Source organism: Lissotriton vulgaris, chromosome 2_1 (assembly GCF_964263255.1).
Source record: "Lissotriton vulgaris chromosome 2_1, aLisVul1.2, whole genome shotgun sequence".
NCBI lineage: Eukaryota > Metazoa > Chordata > Amphibia > Caudata > Salamandridae > Lissotriton > Lissotriton vulgaris.
In genome coordinates, this window is record NC_141687.1 from 749,868,756 (window position 1) to 749,885,235 (window position 16,480).

Consider the following 16,480-nt stretch of genomic DNA (forward strand, 5'->3'; position numbering starts at 1 on the left):
CACTGGCCCTTGCTGTATGCTGTAATGGGCACTTGACCAATGGATGCAAAGAGCTGACTGAAAGCTCCTTTAAAATGCATGTAAACATCTGAAAAACAGAAAAGCAAGAGATTAAAAAAGAAAAATCTGTAAATGCATTTCCCCATTAACCTTCTAATAAGGCAAAGGCAATTTCAGGGAAGAGCCAGCCAAAATAAAACCCAAAATTGTTTGTGCTTAAAAAATCGGGAGAATCCCGACTCAATCGGACCGGTTGGCATTTCACTAACTAAATTATGCATGTAACCTTTGTAAAATGAAGAGGTCTTGGCTAACGCCAGTCTGAAATCGTTCCCAACGCTCTGCTCCGCACGATATTTGTAGGCCTCCCTTGTCATCCAGCGTAGTCCTGAAACACAAGGAAATTGAACCATAATTGACCGTCGCACAGAAGTAAGTAGCTGCTGCGAGTGAAGTAGTTTCTCACAGAGCGCTTTTAGAATGCCACTTTACCTGTTCTGGGCGTTGCCGGCGGACTCGGTCACAATGCCACCTTACAGTTCCCTCTAGTTATCTCACGCAGGATTAGCGCAAAAACAGAAAGTGAAACATTCGCTGCTGCTCTCGCCAAGGTCCTGGGCAAAGGTTCTTCTCACTCGGGACCCAGATCCAGCGACATGAGATGGCGCGTCGTCTGGCGTCGCTGCTCAGGGGGCGCTGGGGCACAGTCACCCTGGCACCCCTGGCGCTCTGCTATCTCGCCTTCTGTTTACCTCCTGCAGGTAAAATAATGTTTTTTTTGCCCGGGCGTTTAGTAGGGCAGCGGGTGGGAGGGCGGGGTTCTGGGGTTACAGAAGGAACATATATGGTACTACATGTCAACAGGTAAACAGGTTTACGAATGCAGCTTCTTGCGCCGACGGATGTTCACAAAACCGAAAAGAAATGGTAAAAGTGTTCAGGTTGCCCTTGGTGAGGGAGAGTCGGAAGCCTCTGTACTGTTCTCGGCGAGACGGAATATATACTGAACAAGGAACTTCAGTCAGATTATGTGCTGGCAGCTGGCTTTATCGAGCTGTTAATGGGTGTTTTATGGAGGACCTAGGAGAACCAAACCAATTGCCTGCACAAATGATGCGACAGGGAAGATTTTTGCCTAAGCCCGAGGTAGTGCACTATTTCATTTGCGTGTATGCTGTTTTTCATTTGTTTTTGTTTGTTCGTCTTTAATGCGCACACAAAGGTGCCAGTGGCCGCTTATCAAGTGTGATAATTGAAGCGAGTCTTGAATTTTTAATCTGCTGCACTCTGTATTGCGATCAGAGGAAGCAATAGCTTCTCTCGTCTTCGGTCTTCGTCACGGGTATTTGTATGGTGTCTTCTCTAGCCGCCACCAAATTTAGTATGTCCATGTACACAGCAAGTTTTAATTGTGTCCAAAATGTGATTTATTGCTATGTTGTTATGAGGTGAATAAGCCAAATGGTAGAACTACCATCCTTACAGTAGCCAATAAAATGTCTCCGTCAGTCCCTTTATTTGGGATAAGTATCACAGTCAGACCTACCTCAAGATATCTATCTATCAACTATCTATTTTAGGGGAGAGGAAGTGGCCTCACGGCTGGATTGGTTTACCTCCAAACTGGGGAATATGGTTGAAGTCTTGGCAGGGATGCTTAACATCCTGTGATTCTTGGCAAATCTCCCCGTGCCTAACAAAAAACAATGTCTCCGTCCATCTGTAATGCAACTGGTGCTCATATGAAGCGCTCTGATGCCCTCAGGTCGAGTTTGCACTGTATAAAACGCTGGAAAAATAATATTCACTGAATATATATATATATATATACCGTGTGACCAAGACACAAGTTAGTGTCGAAACGCATAGCGTTATCTGAGAATAAATCAATTTTCAGCAACCTGCTTCTGAGTGCGCAATTCCTTACGAGCACTTTTCGGATTTGGATTCAATTTCAGCGGCATTTGGGTTCGCCACATTTTGCGCCACCTGACAAGGGAGAAGATCTCGGAAGGACCCATCTTGTTTTGAATATATATATATATATATATATATATATATATATATATATATATATATATATATATATATATATATATATATATATGTGTGTGCGCTCACTCCCTTCTCCTCTACGGTTTCGAGAAAGCACTCGCAGGGTCTTTGCTTTTTCCAAATCACAGTTGTTAGGGGCAGCTGGAATGTCTGAGATTATGATATTATCTGTTTTCAAGATGTGCAAATTTTTCTTCATGATTTTTCTTAATTTATTGGCATCATCCAAAAAAGAAGTTACCATCCTGAACTTACTTTCTCCTGTCTCGTCTTTATTCTTTTTCTCCTTAGTAAGAGGAGTTTCCCAAAATCATAAAAAAGTTTCTCACCTGTAACACCACATATGTGGTGTATTGCTTAGAATGTCCCTGTGGACTGAGGTACATTTGCAGTACTATCCATCCCACAAAGATACAGGTTTTAGAACATATGAGGGCGATAGTCAAAAGATATGCCACTTAACCAGGAGCGAGACACTTTGCTGAGAAACATGGCAGTGACCGGGAGCTGTTACGGTATTATGGATTAGATCAGATCCCGACTAGTCAGAGGGGCGGTGACAGGATCAAGAAGCTGCGGAGGCTAGAATCTAGATATATAATTGACTTAGAGACTAAGGCCCCGAAAGATATGAACATAGGGGAAGAATCAGCCATACATCTTGATGATTAAATCTGAAGTAACTGGAGTCACTTAAAATAAAATAAAATGTGAGTGTAGTGTAACATAATGTCAGGTCTGTGTACAATTCCGTAGTTTAAAATTTGATTGTTTATTTGTCCATGGTGCATGATATGAGAGATATCAATTGGAAGGCCAAGCCGATATATGGCGTAATTGAGATTGATTCTGGTTCCATGAGAGAATTTGGATGGTTCAGTGACCATGCCGATATACTGCATGATAATCTATGAAATGTTTTTATCCTGTCAAAATTTTGCACCACATTGATTCATTTTAAATTCTTGATGTGGAATAATGAAATTGCTAATATAATCAAATTAGAATATGTGTTGCACAGTTGCTGTAGTAAAGCATTAACTATACTTTTGGCATAAGGATATAGCTGGATAGTATGCATTCTGTTCTGCCGCGACTTTTTGGGGCCACCAGTGGCCTTGGTGACTTGGCGCCCTTGCGCGGGGCTGGCAACGCCGCGGCAGCAAGGAGACTCGGACACAGGGTCACTGTCGGAAGTGCCGTGCTCGAGCTCACGCCTTCCTTTTATTCTACGCCGCAGGCCACGCCTGGCCTGCGGGTGCATGGATGCGTGTGTGCGTAAGATAAGCTAGAGCGCTACAGGACACTACATCCCTATCCAACTTGCAAATGTTTTTCAAAACAGATAACGATAGAACAGAATCAGTCTTATAACATGTAAGATGGAAGCGCCTGAGTACTTGCGTGTCCATTGGTGTGGAGCTCAGGACATCAGTCGGCAGGCATAGTCTTTGAGCATCTGGCTCGGTGGGGGATTAGGCCTCAGATTGTATTTTCGGGCGTTGCCTCTACCACCTTCATTAGTCTGGTAAGTGTCTCTGCTTGCAGCCGCCGGTGTTTGGGGCGTTGCTGCGTAGTCACGTTCTTCCACTCGACATTCCGGGGCATTGATGTTTTCTTCGCTGGTCGTTGCCACTCCAGTGGGTCGGGCTTCCTCTCCTGCCGCTTCCGGTTGCTGACTGGATTCCTGCGGAAGCGACTTGAACCATGACGTATTCCGTGATATTTCCTCTCCTCCTCTTTTGGCGGTGACCATGGTACCTTTGGTAGACGTGACGGTCCACGGGCCTGGTTCGTATCGGGTTTGGAACTTTCCACCAGGACGTCTGTTGCGAATGATCACTCGGGTCCCCGGGCTGAGACTCCTCGGCTGGGCCCTCCTGTACGTGCTGGCACGTCGGTTCTCTTGTCGCCTCCGTGACTGGGCCTCTTCCATGTCAGCCGGGGGTGGCGCCCATCCTGGCGCAGTCGGGAGGAGGTCCCTTCGTGGCCCTTGGAACATCAGGGTCCATGGGCTTCTTTGTGTCGCACAGTGGGGTGTGCCTCTGTATTCCCTCAGGAATTCGTGTAGTCTCTGCTCGGGATCAGCTTGTTCCACCAGAGCAATGCGGAATACCTTATTGAGAGTCCGCATAAACCTCTCCACATCTCCGTTTGCTTGTGGCCACTGAGGGGTGATGCGGCGGTGTTGAAATCCCCTGGTCGTGAGGACCGTGGCGAATTCTGCCCCTTGGAACGGTGGCCCATTGTCGCTGCAGATTTCTGATGGGTAGCCGAACATGGAGAAAATCTTTTCTAGCGCCGGTCCCACGTGAGCGAATGCCGTGGAGGCAACTCTCTCCACTACTGGATACTTAGAGTAAGAGTCAATGGCGACCAGTGTGTGTCCTTCTCCCGGAAAACTTCAGAAGTCTATACTGATTTTGGTCCAAGGGGAGGTGCAGGCTTCTTCTGTGATGGTGGGCACAGGTCTCTCCAGGTCACTGGTCAGCTGACAGGCCATGCACCCACGTACGTATTCCTCCACCCTGGTCTCCAAGTCGGGAAACCAGACCTTCTCTCTCATGCGTGCCTTCATTTTCGTCGAGCCTTGATGTCCTCCGTGGGCCAATTGTATTGCCCGGTGTCTCAGGCTGTGGGGTATGACTAGTCGTGAGCCCCTCAGTAGCACTCCGTCTTCCGTGGCACTCAACTCATGCCGGATCCGCCAGAACCTTGTGAGTGATTCTTTGTCTTCCGCGCCCCAGGATGTGGGCGGGCGCAGGTATTCTATCCACGAGCCATCCTGGACTGCCTGGATCATCCTTCGGTACACGTTGTCGTCTGCCGCAGCTTCTTTTATCTCATCTATGGTCATGCTGTTCGGGCATGACGCAAGGGCCACCCACTGAGCATACTCCTCACGGTCATCCTCCTTTGACTCCTGTTCCTGTGGGGATAGGTGGCGTGACAGATAGTCCGCGGGATTCTTGGCTCCCGGGCGATAGGTGACTTCCATCTCGTAGGACTGTAGTTGTATCACCCACCGTTCAATGCGAGGTGGGGGGTGTGGAGCGGTTCCTTTGAAAAGGGGCACGAGTGGTTGGTGGTCTGTGACCATTACAAACGGGTGTCCTTGTAAGTAAAGGTGGAAGTGGCCGCAGGCCCACTTGATGGCAAGAGCCTCCCTCTCGATTTGGGCATACCTGGTCTCCGTCGGGGTCAGTGCTTTGCTGGCGAACGCTAGCGCTGTCCATTGGCCCGGTTCATGTTCTTGGGTCAGGACCGCGCCGAGTCCCACCGGGCTGGCGTCCACGATTACCTCTGTGCGCTTCTTGGGGTCGAAGTAGGATAGCTTGGCCTTTTCCAAGAGCGCTTCTTTGATCCCCCGGAAGGCCTCTTCTTCCCTCGGGCCCCACTGCCACAAGACATCCGTCTTCGTTAGCGCTCGCAGCGGTTCACTCCTGGTGGCTAAGCCCGGTATGAACTGGCCACAGTATGTGGCCATACCAAGGAAGCTTCTCACCTCCGTCGGAGATCTTGGCGCAAGGGCGTCTTTGATGGCCTTGGATTTCTTTGGATCAATCTGAATGCCCTCCTGATTGAACACGTAGCCGAAGAATTCTATCGAGGGCTGAAAGAATTGGCATTTCTCTTTATGAAGTGTTGCTCCATGGGCGCTGAGTCTTTTCAGGACGTCTCCCAGGTGCTTGTGGTGTTCTGAGGCGGTGGCCGAGTGTATCAGGATGTCATCGCTGACGTTGATGACTCCCGGTAACCCTGAGAGGAGTTCACGAATGGTATTTTGGAATACCTCCGCCGCTGACGAAATGCCGAAGTTTAGTCGTTTGTAACGCCGGAGTCCCAGGTGAGTGCTGAAAGTGGTTATGAAGCGACTCTCCTCCGCTAGGGGCAGTTGGTGGTATCCGACGTTTAGATCTATCTTCGAGAACCACTTCGACCCATTTACGTCAGCGACGAAGTCGTCCATAGTTGGGGTCAGATGTCTCTCTCTCCGGATGGCAGCGTTTGGCAATCGCATATCGATACACAGGCGGATGGCGCCGGGTTGCTTGGGTTTTTCAACAATCACCATGGGTGACACCCAAGGTGTGGGCCCCGTGACTTTCTCGATGACCCCGAGAGTCTCTAGTTTCTCCAGTTCTTTTGCCACCAGTGGGCGCAGATGAAAAGGCACTCGGCGGTGTGCAAGGCGGTGGGAGTGACAGATTTATCTATGTGCAGTTTGATAGGCTCGCATTTGATACAGCCTAGGCCCTGGAACAGCTCAGGAAACCGCGCCAAAAGTTCATCCACCTGGTGGGATCTTATCCGGTTGGCGAAGGCGATGAGTTTCAGATCTTCTGCTGTGTGACTGCTGATCAAGGTATCGGCTTCACGGTTGATGATGTGGATTGTTGCCATTACTCGTGTCTCATCGGTCTGAATTGGTATCGTTATCTTTCCTTTTAGAGGCAGAGGAGTATCCGCTCCATAAGCAAAAATCCTGGTCTTGGACGGTAATATGTCGGGCTGTGGGCGTAGTTTGTTGAATTGTTGCAAGCCAGTGTCAATTATGGCCTTAACTTCGTTTCCCGCCATATGCACAATGCACGTGGGCTGAGGCCGTCGTCACTGTCTTAGCTCTCGTGCGAACGACACTATGTACGCCTCTTCATCCTCCGACTCTGAGTCGTCGTACACCGTGGGAAGGTGTTTCTCTGCTCTGGCCGGTGCTGCCCCTTCCAACGACAGTTGACGGACGGCTTTTGTGGGTGCCCGTGGCCTCCGAAGTGGTTTTGTCGTGTTCCTTTTTGCGGCACATCGAGGCGAAATGATTTGGTATCCCGCAGTTCGCGCAAGTTTTACCTTGAGCCGGGCAGTCTTTTGCCCCATGAGGTTCATGTCCGCAGTACCCACATCGCGTCCGCGGTGGGTCTCTCCGGTATTCCCTTTGCGGTGGTCCCCTTGGCTAGGGTCGTACTGCGTCTGCCTGTTCTACTTTGATGGCCTCTGCTTTGACCTGTGGTGGGTGGAGTGCCTGTTCCATGGCGGAGGCCCTGACGCTCGAGAGTTCATGGGATCTAGCAAGGATCAAGATGTCTTCTAGCGTTATGCCTGGCTTGCGTAGGATCGATCCTCTCAGTGTTTTGTCCCGGCATCCCTGGATGATCTGCCGTCGTATGGCCTTTGGTTGGTCTTCATCGGTGGAGCTGGCCAGCTCCCTGACACGGGTATGGAATTGGTCCATCGTCTCACCTTCTCTTTGACGCGCTTGGCCCAGTTTGAAGACCTCGAAGTCTACGTTTAGCTGGGGGTCGAAATGGGCGTTCAGCGCGGCGACCGCCGTGTCGTAATCATCTCCCGTATTGGGCAGGTGTTTGAACAATCGGAATATCTCATCGCCTGCGTAGTGTAGTAGAAGTGACCGCTTCAGCGCTTTATCTGATTCCCTTGTGACGACGAAGTAATTTTCCAACCGTTCTAGCCATATCTTCCATCTTGGGGAGGCCGTAGACGGGTCCGCCGCCTCGCTAAATGGTGGAAGTACCCCTGTCGCAGCATGCTGGAATGGGATGTTGATAACCGGCCTCGGTGCGTCTTCGTCCGCCATGGTGTAGGAACCCCGGAGTTGCTAGTAAGTCTCTCTTGCTATTATCCTCCCTTCCGCACCCCTGTGACGTTGCGCCGCTCACCTCCGTGTTGCCGTCGAGGTGGTAGGCCTCGGGGCGCCTCGTGATGACCCAGCTGTAGGGCGTGTCTCTCCCTTGATGACAAAGAGCTCGAAGAGCACACAGGGTATGGCACCGGTACCACAGCTGCACTGCAGCTGGACACAGTAGGGGTCACTCAGGGACAGGGTAGGTACACCCTCCATCGGGGTCCTCAATCCTCTGGCACCACCGACCTTGGTCCCAGGCTGTTGCAGGCTTCACACGCTCAATGCGTGGGGAAAATCAGTGCACCGGCCGATTCACGTCTCACGCGAAATGCGTGAGAAATAGCATGCCGTCGCACCAGGCGGGCTGGCTCCGCACCCAGAAGTCGCGCTTGATGCCCCTCGCTGCAGGGGGGTTCCTCCGCCCCAGGTGGCCTACGCACAGGGTCCAGAGGGGTGGGCAGGCCTGATTTGAGAACCCAGACAGGCACACAGGTTCCCAACGCGGCCCGCAGCAGAAGGCCGCAGGAGCGCGGTCGGCACCGCGGGAAGGAGCGAGCTGGATCCGAGGTGTTGCGTGTGCGCGAGCGAGAGTTGGGCCCCCTCCGCTCGTCGCCAGTGTTCTGCCGCGACCTTTTGGGGCCACCAGTGGCCTTGGTGACTTGGCGCCCTTGCGCGGGGCTGGCAACGCCGCGGCAGCAAGGAGACTCAGACACAGGGTCACTGTCGGCAGTGCCGTGCTCGAGCGCACGCCTTCCTTTTATTCTACGCCGCAGGCCATGCCTGGCCTGCGGGTGCATGGATGCGTGTGCGTAAGATAAGCTAGAGCGCTACAGGACACTACACATTCCAATATGGCGCCAGATTTTGAAAGTGAATCGATGGTCCTTCATTGGTTTTAATGTGAAATGCACCATGTGACCTAATGTTTGTACTTTAAAAATCTGCCGCATTCTGGCGCTCAACATGATAACATTTAACTAAGGCGTAAGCCGAAACGCGTCATGTTGACTGTGGGCTGTACAAATTAAAGAGATTTGGAAAAAGCAAAGACCCCTGCAAGTGCTTTCTCGAAACCGTAGAGGAGAAGGGAGTGAGCGCACATACTGAACGCTGATGCACCTCCCTCTAAGTTACAAGCACCCGTCCATGAGTACGCTGGTGTCAGGTGCGGTGGAGCAAGTATATATATATATATATATATATTTTGTACTTACACACACACATGTCATGGGTAAGCCTTCTTATTGAATATTTGCTCGTATTTCACACAAAAGCAGTCTAACTGAATTAATATCCATAATTCACAGTGCTGAACTTTACAATGAGGGGGCTGCTCTTAGACTAGTGGTTCTTAACCTTTTGACTTCTGTGGACCCCCATTTAATCTTTACTGGAACCCGGTGACCACTGAATCATTACTGGAATACAGAAACAAACATTCATCAAACAAATAAACAAATGATGAAATATTTTAGTTAAATTGCAAACAAATATAATAAGGACGGTTGGGGATTTTTTAAATTGAATTGAGTCCACACACTATTATGTTTGATGCACTTGCACTGCTCCCACGAATCAGTCCAAGGATACTAACTATATTTTTATTCTCCAAATTAAAAATTTCTTCACGTTTACAGATCATTTATAAATTTTCACTTGTACATTATGCTTTTTTTCATATACACTTTATTACTCTGTCAATACTATTTAATATTCTAACCAGTCACAGACCCTCTAAGTAGGCTTTGCAGACTCTCAGGTGTCCGTGGACCTCAGGTTAAGGACCAATGTCATTGTCCATCAATCAGTAAACTTGACAAGGTCACCGTTCCTATCCTTGACACAAACATTTACCAATGAATCCTCTCTAGTGTGTGTCAGTAAAAAGTTCCACTGTTCCACATTGCATTTTTATTTTCTATCTTTATATATGTCTTGTTAAACCTACTCTATAGTACCAGTGTACTATAGAAGAAACATCAGCTTTGGAATATGTTTCTAAATTTCTTACAATATGCTTTATATTAAACATTTGACTTAAAATATTACACATTGTTGCATAAAACACTTTTTAAATATTGGCATATTTTTTCCAATAAACACACACTTTTCTTCATTATATTGACAGACACTTTTGATTTCTCAGGAAAACAGAATGCTAAATTAATGATGTTTAAATGTTCCAAATCTTTCTAAACAATAGTAAACAATACTAAAACCGGCTTCGGCCTCATTGATTTTAAACATCACCTTCGATGGCAATGTAGGTCCATATTACATAGTTCTTAACTACCCATAATATATTATATATATATATATATATATATATATATATATATATATATATATATGTATTTCACTGAAAGAAATGAAGGGTAAAGTAACATTATAGTTAGGTGAAATGTTCAGTAACAATGTAACGGTATAAACTCTAAAAACCATAGAAGTTCACAAGTTATAGTTATGTTAAGTAACTTGTGCCCTAAGGTAACTAAAACTTGCGCTCCCACCATACACAGTTTTTTCATCAATAATTTCATTGTAAATGTTGCAGAGATATTATCATTGATGTCATAGAAGATGTCATGAGTGATGTAATATGTGGGTTAAATAGCAGTGCATGGCAGGGGTGCGAGATATAGTTTTGTTTTTTCCAGTGAATTTGTTGGTTTTCTTAATGTAAAGTAATATTTCATTACCCAAAGTAGAGCAAACCCCTCACAGGCAGCCGACCCCATGCTGCATACAGCCTTCGCCCTGCAGCTTCCCCTTCCCTCTCCGCACCCCACACTCTATATATAAAGCAGATCTATCATCTTTCTCTGGTTTTAATGACCCAGAGACATATGTGTTTTTTTTCAAAAGTTGCTGGGGCCTTCAGAACTCTCTACAGCCCCGCACAACATTCAAAACACGGATAATGTCTCTCCCCTCTGAGGGACATCAGCAGAAACTACATTTATGCAAATAGCCGCTCCTTGAAGGGACAGTGAATAATAAATGAGCTGCAGTGGCCGCTGATTTATTATTTACTTTTTCCTTTAAAAAATCTGGGTGTCCCGTTCCCACCTGGGACACCCTCTGTTTTCTTTGTGTAAGGAGCCACAGCTGGAACCCCAGGGGCCCCCACGGTCCTGTCGGCTCTCGACAAGCAGCCTTATAGGGCCACGCAAGCCAGCGTTTTTCTTTTATTTAAGGGGTGACCCAGTGCCTACCTGGGGCTTCACAGGTCATTATTCTCTGGGGTTTGCGACCCTGCCTGCTCACTGCTCCTGAAGGAGAAGGTATTCTCATAATTTTTTTTTTTTAATTGATGTGCCCCGCCAAATGGGGCACTCCACAACTAGTTTCACGGTGGGAGCTGTGCGGAGAGGCACAGCAACCCTGCTGGCTGCCTGCTCTTGCAGGAGCCGGCATGTTTTCCTTTAAATGGGGTGCCATGGTGCCCTTCTGGGGCACCCTACAGCTAGCCCCATGTTGGAGGCTGGCAGGGGAGGCCCAGGGCCCCCCTTAGCCCAACTGGCTTCCCAATTGTACTCATATTGGGTGTATTGCTCAAACCCTGCAGGGGCAGTTTTCTTTTGCTCCTGTGGGTTGTGAGCATTTCAGCGTATTTCCCTGCCCGTGTGCACAGGCGGGGACATTTTGTATTCACCACAGGGTGGGGGCTGCTTTCTGCTCCAGCCCTGTAGGAGAACACTGTAATTTTTCTGCCTATGCCCGCAATAAGAGAATAGACAGTATCTGGGGATTGGGAACCCTAGAACACAGTCAATGAGACAGCCACACCACTTTATTTAAATTATCGGTCCCAAAAGATGGGGTCTTCAGGGCCTCTCCTGGCTTGGGGAGAAGAGACCCCCTCCTCTTTATTTAAATTATCAGCCTCGGGATGGGGTCCCTGGAGCCTCTTAGAGGTTTGAGGAAGAGTGTTATGAACCCCCCTAAAAATCTTTATGCTGAAATATATGCTGTGCCTCACCCGTGGGCCCTAGCCCACCCAAGGTTTTTCTTTTTATAGAAACGGAGGGGATCCTGTGCTTAAAAAAAAACATTACAGCAGATTTGCGGATCCTCCGAAATTTGAGGCAAAAAAACGTTTTTAATCCCATGCGACATACGTATCACCAGGCCTAGGGAGTCAGGGTATCCCTACCCGGCCCCTTATGTCCTTTTTTTACTTTTTTTTGTCAGGACTTGGGGCTGAGATCCAGAGTCCTAAGATGGCTGCCGACACATCACTCTTGAATTGGTAGCAGCCAATAAGATCCTTCCAAGAGATACTGAATGGATTTATACCAAATAACAATAAGCATTGGTAAATGCATTAGGTTTCGCCTATGTGATTACTAATGAGCAGTTTTTGTTGTAATTTGTAGCTTGTCGAGTAGTAGTACAATATAAGTTACAGAGAGTTTGTTAAAGTGTTATAACTTGTTTATGTACAATAAGCAATACATTGTGTTGTTAGTTGTGGTATAGTGTGGATATGTAATAGCAATATTTTTAAAAATTAAATCAAAGTGGGAAATAATAGAATTAACTGATGTAATAGCAATATTATGTGTTTAGAGGAGTTCTGGCAATTTTTGGGCCCATTGCCACTGTACATTCTGCACCATTCAAATCAAGCTCCAAGTACCTGCAAGGTATCTGCACTTGTGACTGCTTGTTTGGTAGTTAAAGATAGCAATATTTGGTGTTAGAGGAGTTCTGACAATTTTCGGCCCTGGTGCCACCGTACCTGCTGCACCATTCAAATCATGACCCTATTGCCTATAAGGTAACTGCACTTGTGACTGCCTTTTTAGTAATCAAATATTGCAATATTTGGTGTTTGGAGGGATTCCTAGAGTTTTGGACACCGGTGCCACTGCCCCTGCAGCACCATTAAAATCATGGCTTGTTTAGTAGTAAAATGTAGCAATACTCTGCGTTTAATGGGGTCCCTAGAGATTTTAGCCTCTGTGTCGCTGCACCATTCAAATCAAGTCCCTTTTAACTGCAAGATAACTGCAATTGTGTCTGCCTGTATAGTAGTAAAATACAGCAATATTTTGTCTTTAGAGGAGTTCTGACCACTATTGGGCCAGGTGCCACTGCACCTGCTGCACCATTCAAAAAATGACCTTGTTGTCTGCAAGGTAACTGCACTTTGTGACTGCCTGTTTAATAATAAAATATAGCAATATTAGGTGTTTAGTAGGGTGCCTAGAGCTTTTGGTCCTGGTGCTACTGCACCTGCTGCACGATTCAAATCATGACCCTATTGTCTGCTAGATAAACACACTTGTGGCTGTCTTGTTTCATAGTAAATTTTAGATATAATCTGTGTTTAGTGGGATCCCTAGAGCTTTTGGTCCCAGAGCCACTGCACCTGCTGCACCATTTAAATCAAGCCCCATTCAAATGCAAGGTGACTGTGATTGTGACTGTCTATTTAGTAGTCCAATATGGCAATATTATGTTTCTAGAGCAGTTCTGACAACTTTTGGGTCGGGTGCTACTGCACCTACTGCACCATTCAAATCATGACCTTGTTTTCTGCAAGGTAACTGCACTTGTGGTTGCTTGTTTCTGAATAACATATTGCAATATTAGGTGTTAAGTTGGGTTCCTGGAGCTTTTGGTACCGGTGCCACTGCACCTCCTGCACCATTCACATCATGACCCTATGTCTGAAAGACAACTGTACTTGTGACTGCCTGTTTAGTTGTAAAATATAGCACTATTCGGTGTTTAGTGAGGTGCCTGGAGCTTTTGGTACCAGTGCCAATGCACCTGCTGCACTATTGAAATCATGACCCTGGAGGTTGCTAGATAACTGCACTTGTGACTGCCTGTTTCTTAGTAAAATAAAGCAATATTTGGTGTTTAGTGGAGATATGACAACTTTTGGCCCGGTACCACAGCACCTGCTGCACCATTTAAATCAAGGCCCTTTTAATTACAAAGTAACTGTACTTGTGACTGCCTTTATAATATTGAAATATAGCAATTGTAGGGGTTTAGTGGGGTGCGTAGAGCTTTTGGTCCTGGTATAACTGTACCTCCTGCACCATTGAAATCATGAACCTGTTATCTGTAAGGTAACTACGCTTGTGACTGCTCCTTTAGTTTTACATTTTAGCAATAATCTGGGTTTAGTGCGGTCCCTAGAGCTTTCAGCTGCAGAGCCACTGCACCATTCACATCAAGTCCCTTTTAGCTGCAGGATAACTGCAATTGTGACTGCCTGTTTAGCAGTCAAATAAAGCAATATGATGTGTTTAGAGGAGTAGTAACTAGATTTTCAACGTGCAATGTTTATTACAAGATTTACAATTTGATCATAATGACCAACTAGATTAAGTTGAAAAAAATCAAACCGATAATGCTTATAAAAGTGCAAAGAAGCGTACTGAGGCGTGATTAGGAAATGCCACAAACGTTCTAAGGATAAAGCATCTGCTTTATACAACTAAGAAATAAAAATCAAGCATTCCAGCATACTGTTAGACGCAGTCTTTCTTATCTGTGTGAAGAGAGCTCAACTTGACAGTGAATGGGGCTTAAACAGTTTGAACTGCTTTTGTAGAAGTATCGTAAATGTGTGCAGCCAGGGGAAGTTAAGAAAAAAAGTTCCACACAAAAGCAAATTAACACAGTAATTCGGCTATGGGAACTGATAGGAGCCCCCTTTTAAAATATATTAAATAGAAAAGATTTCACAAGCACAGCACAAGCATTGTGCAGGCGAAACCTAAAACACACTTTTTCTGAAACTAAGATCTAGCTTTCTGCCAAATTTGGTGTAAGTTCGTTCAGTGGGTTGGGCAGTAGCTGTGTCTAAAGTTCCTAGGGAATAATTGATGGGGTAACTGTTCATTTATTTATTCACTGAACAAACCAAAGGTTACAGGGAAGGTATGTTTTTTTGTTTTTGTTTTAAAACTTTTTTAAAAATGATTTTCAAGATTGATACAGTACAAAACAAAGGAGCAATCATCAACAAAAAAGAAACAGTGGTGTATGAGTAGCCTTCTGTACAATCCAATCATTAGACAGAACATTGTTCTAAAAAAATAGTACAGCAAGCCCAGTGATGCACAATACAGTATATATATACGACAGTTGCCAACTGATAAACAAACAAACATGACGATTCTCAATTTGACAGTAGTATACGATGATCATCCACGATCCCCACAGGCGTTACACGCAATTTTAGCTCCTCCAATTTCCAATGAATGCAGACTATGAGGTTGAGTAATATGTAAGTCCCACAGGCCCAACCCCATCTACGGCATCCTAAGCAGCATCAGAACTAGTAGGCCTAGCACAAGCCCAGTCAATAAACGGTTCCCATATTTCCCAGGGTCTGGAGGTGGGTGGCATTAGTTCCCAGTAAGTAGAAAGCTGCGTCCGTCCATATGTAACCTCTTTCACCCAGTCTTTGACAATGGGTTTCCTCTTTTCCACCCAACACAAAGCTATCTGTCATTTTGCAAATAACAATAACAGCGCATGTGATTTGCGTTTTTTTAACATGTGTGTCTCTGACATACCCCAACAGTCCGAGCAGTGGGGACGGGATCAAAGCTAGACCTAGAATTTGGTTTATTGATTAAAAAATTTGGAGCCAATACTCCGTGATTACTGGACAAATTCCCTTGCCATATGGAGGAAGGAGGCAAGGAACGCTCCGCATCTCCAGCAGCAGTCATCGTCTCTGAGTCCCATTTTATATAAACTAATTGGCATTCTATAGTAGCGATGTATGATTTGAAATGAATTAGCTGAAGTTTATAATTAGGTGATAATTCCGTCATCTGGGCACAGCAATATGACCACTGGTCATCAGTCAGAGGAGGAGCTAGCTCAATATCCCATTTAAGGCGAGCACTGGAGGCAGTCACAAGTACATCGTTCTGCATATGAGTGTAAAGACTGGTAATAAGCTTGCGCGGTGATGGTTTAGTCAGAAAATTTTCTGGAGCAGCCAGTAGAGTAGATTGGGAGGGGAAGTCTGCATGTAACTCTCGACAGACTGCGCAGAGATTATGATATAAAAACGACTCACCAAGAGAAATCCTGTGGCCTTCCTCCCCGCTTGGAGGGTCCCTGAATACCCCACCCGGATAGAGATCAGCAAAATTATGAAGCGACATGGCCTGCGCTACGTTGGTGTTAATTTCATCTCGAACATTGGGAAGCATGGGATTCTGCGCCCGGGGTATTGAAGGTGCGTATGAAATCTGTGCGCCTGCTCTTCTACGTAACCCATCCCAAGCCCATCTAAGAGTTTCAGGAGTATCTATGCAGTCTATGGGATGTTTATATTTTTGATACTCTGCCATCTTAAGCGGAACAGGCGCAACCGCATCTTTTTCAACAGCTACAAGAGGCTGAAATGGCGTCTGGTGTACCCAATATTACAAGAAAACGTGCAGCTTCATGTCCAGGGCACCCAACCCCCCTACCTGGTTGGCAAGGACAAAAGCTTCCAAGACACCCTGGCTTGGCCTTCCGCCCATATCAAGGATATCAGTAGAGACCTCAGTAGCTTGAAAAAGGATTGGGTAAGTATAAGTGGAAGATTCACAAATAGAAAAAAAAATGTAGGTGGCACAATCATCTTCGCCATTGCGATTTTCCCTGCGATTGAACGTGGAAGTTTGGCCCACAGAGGCACCCTTTCTTCCAACCAAGCAATGGCTTTACCATAATTTAAATTCCATAACTCTTGTAGATTCCTACTTATCCAAATTCCTAAATATTTCACTGCATCATTTTCCCACCTCA

The 16,480-nt window shown here is 46.3% G+C and overlaps 1 protein-coding gene across 2 annotated transcripts in view; it reads left to right on the forward strand.

Annotated features, from left to right (window-relative positions):
• The first annotated feature begins 570 nt into the window (after nt 1–570).
• Nucleotides 571–16,480, forward strand: part of LOC147731087 (uncharacterized) — a 654,619-nt gene continuing 638,709 nt past the window's right edge. For both annotated transcript variants that reach the window (XM_086956052.1, XM_086956053.1), the window contains exon 1: nt 571–761. In XM_086956052.1, the coding sequence (XP_086812178.1) occupies nt 662–761 (100 nt within the window). In that variant the 5' untranslated portion in view covers nt 571–661. The remainder of the gene's footprint in view (nt 762–16,480) is intronic.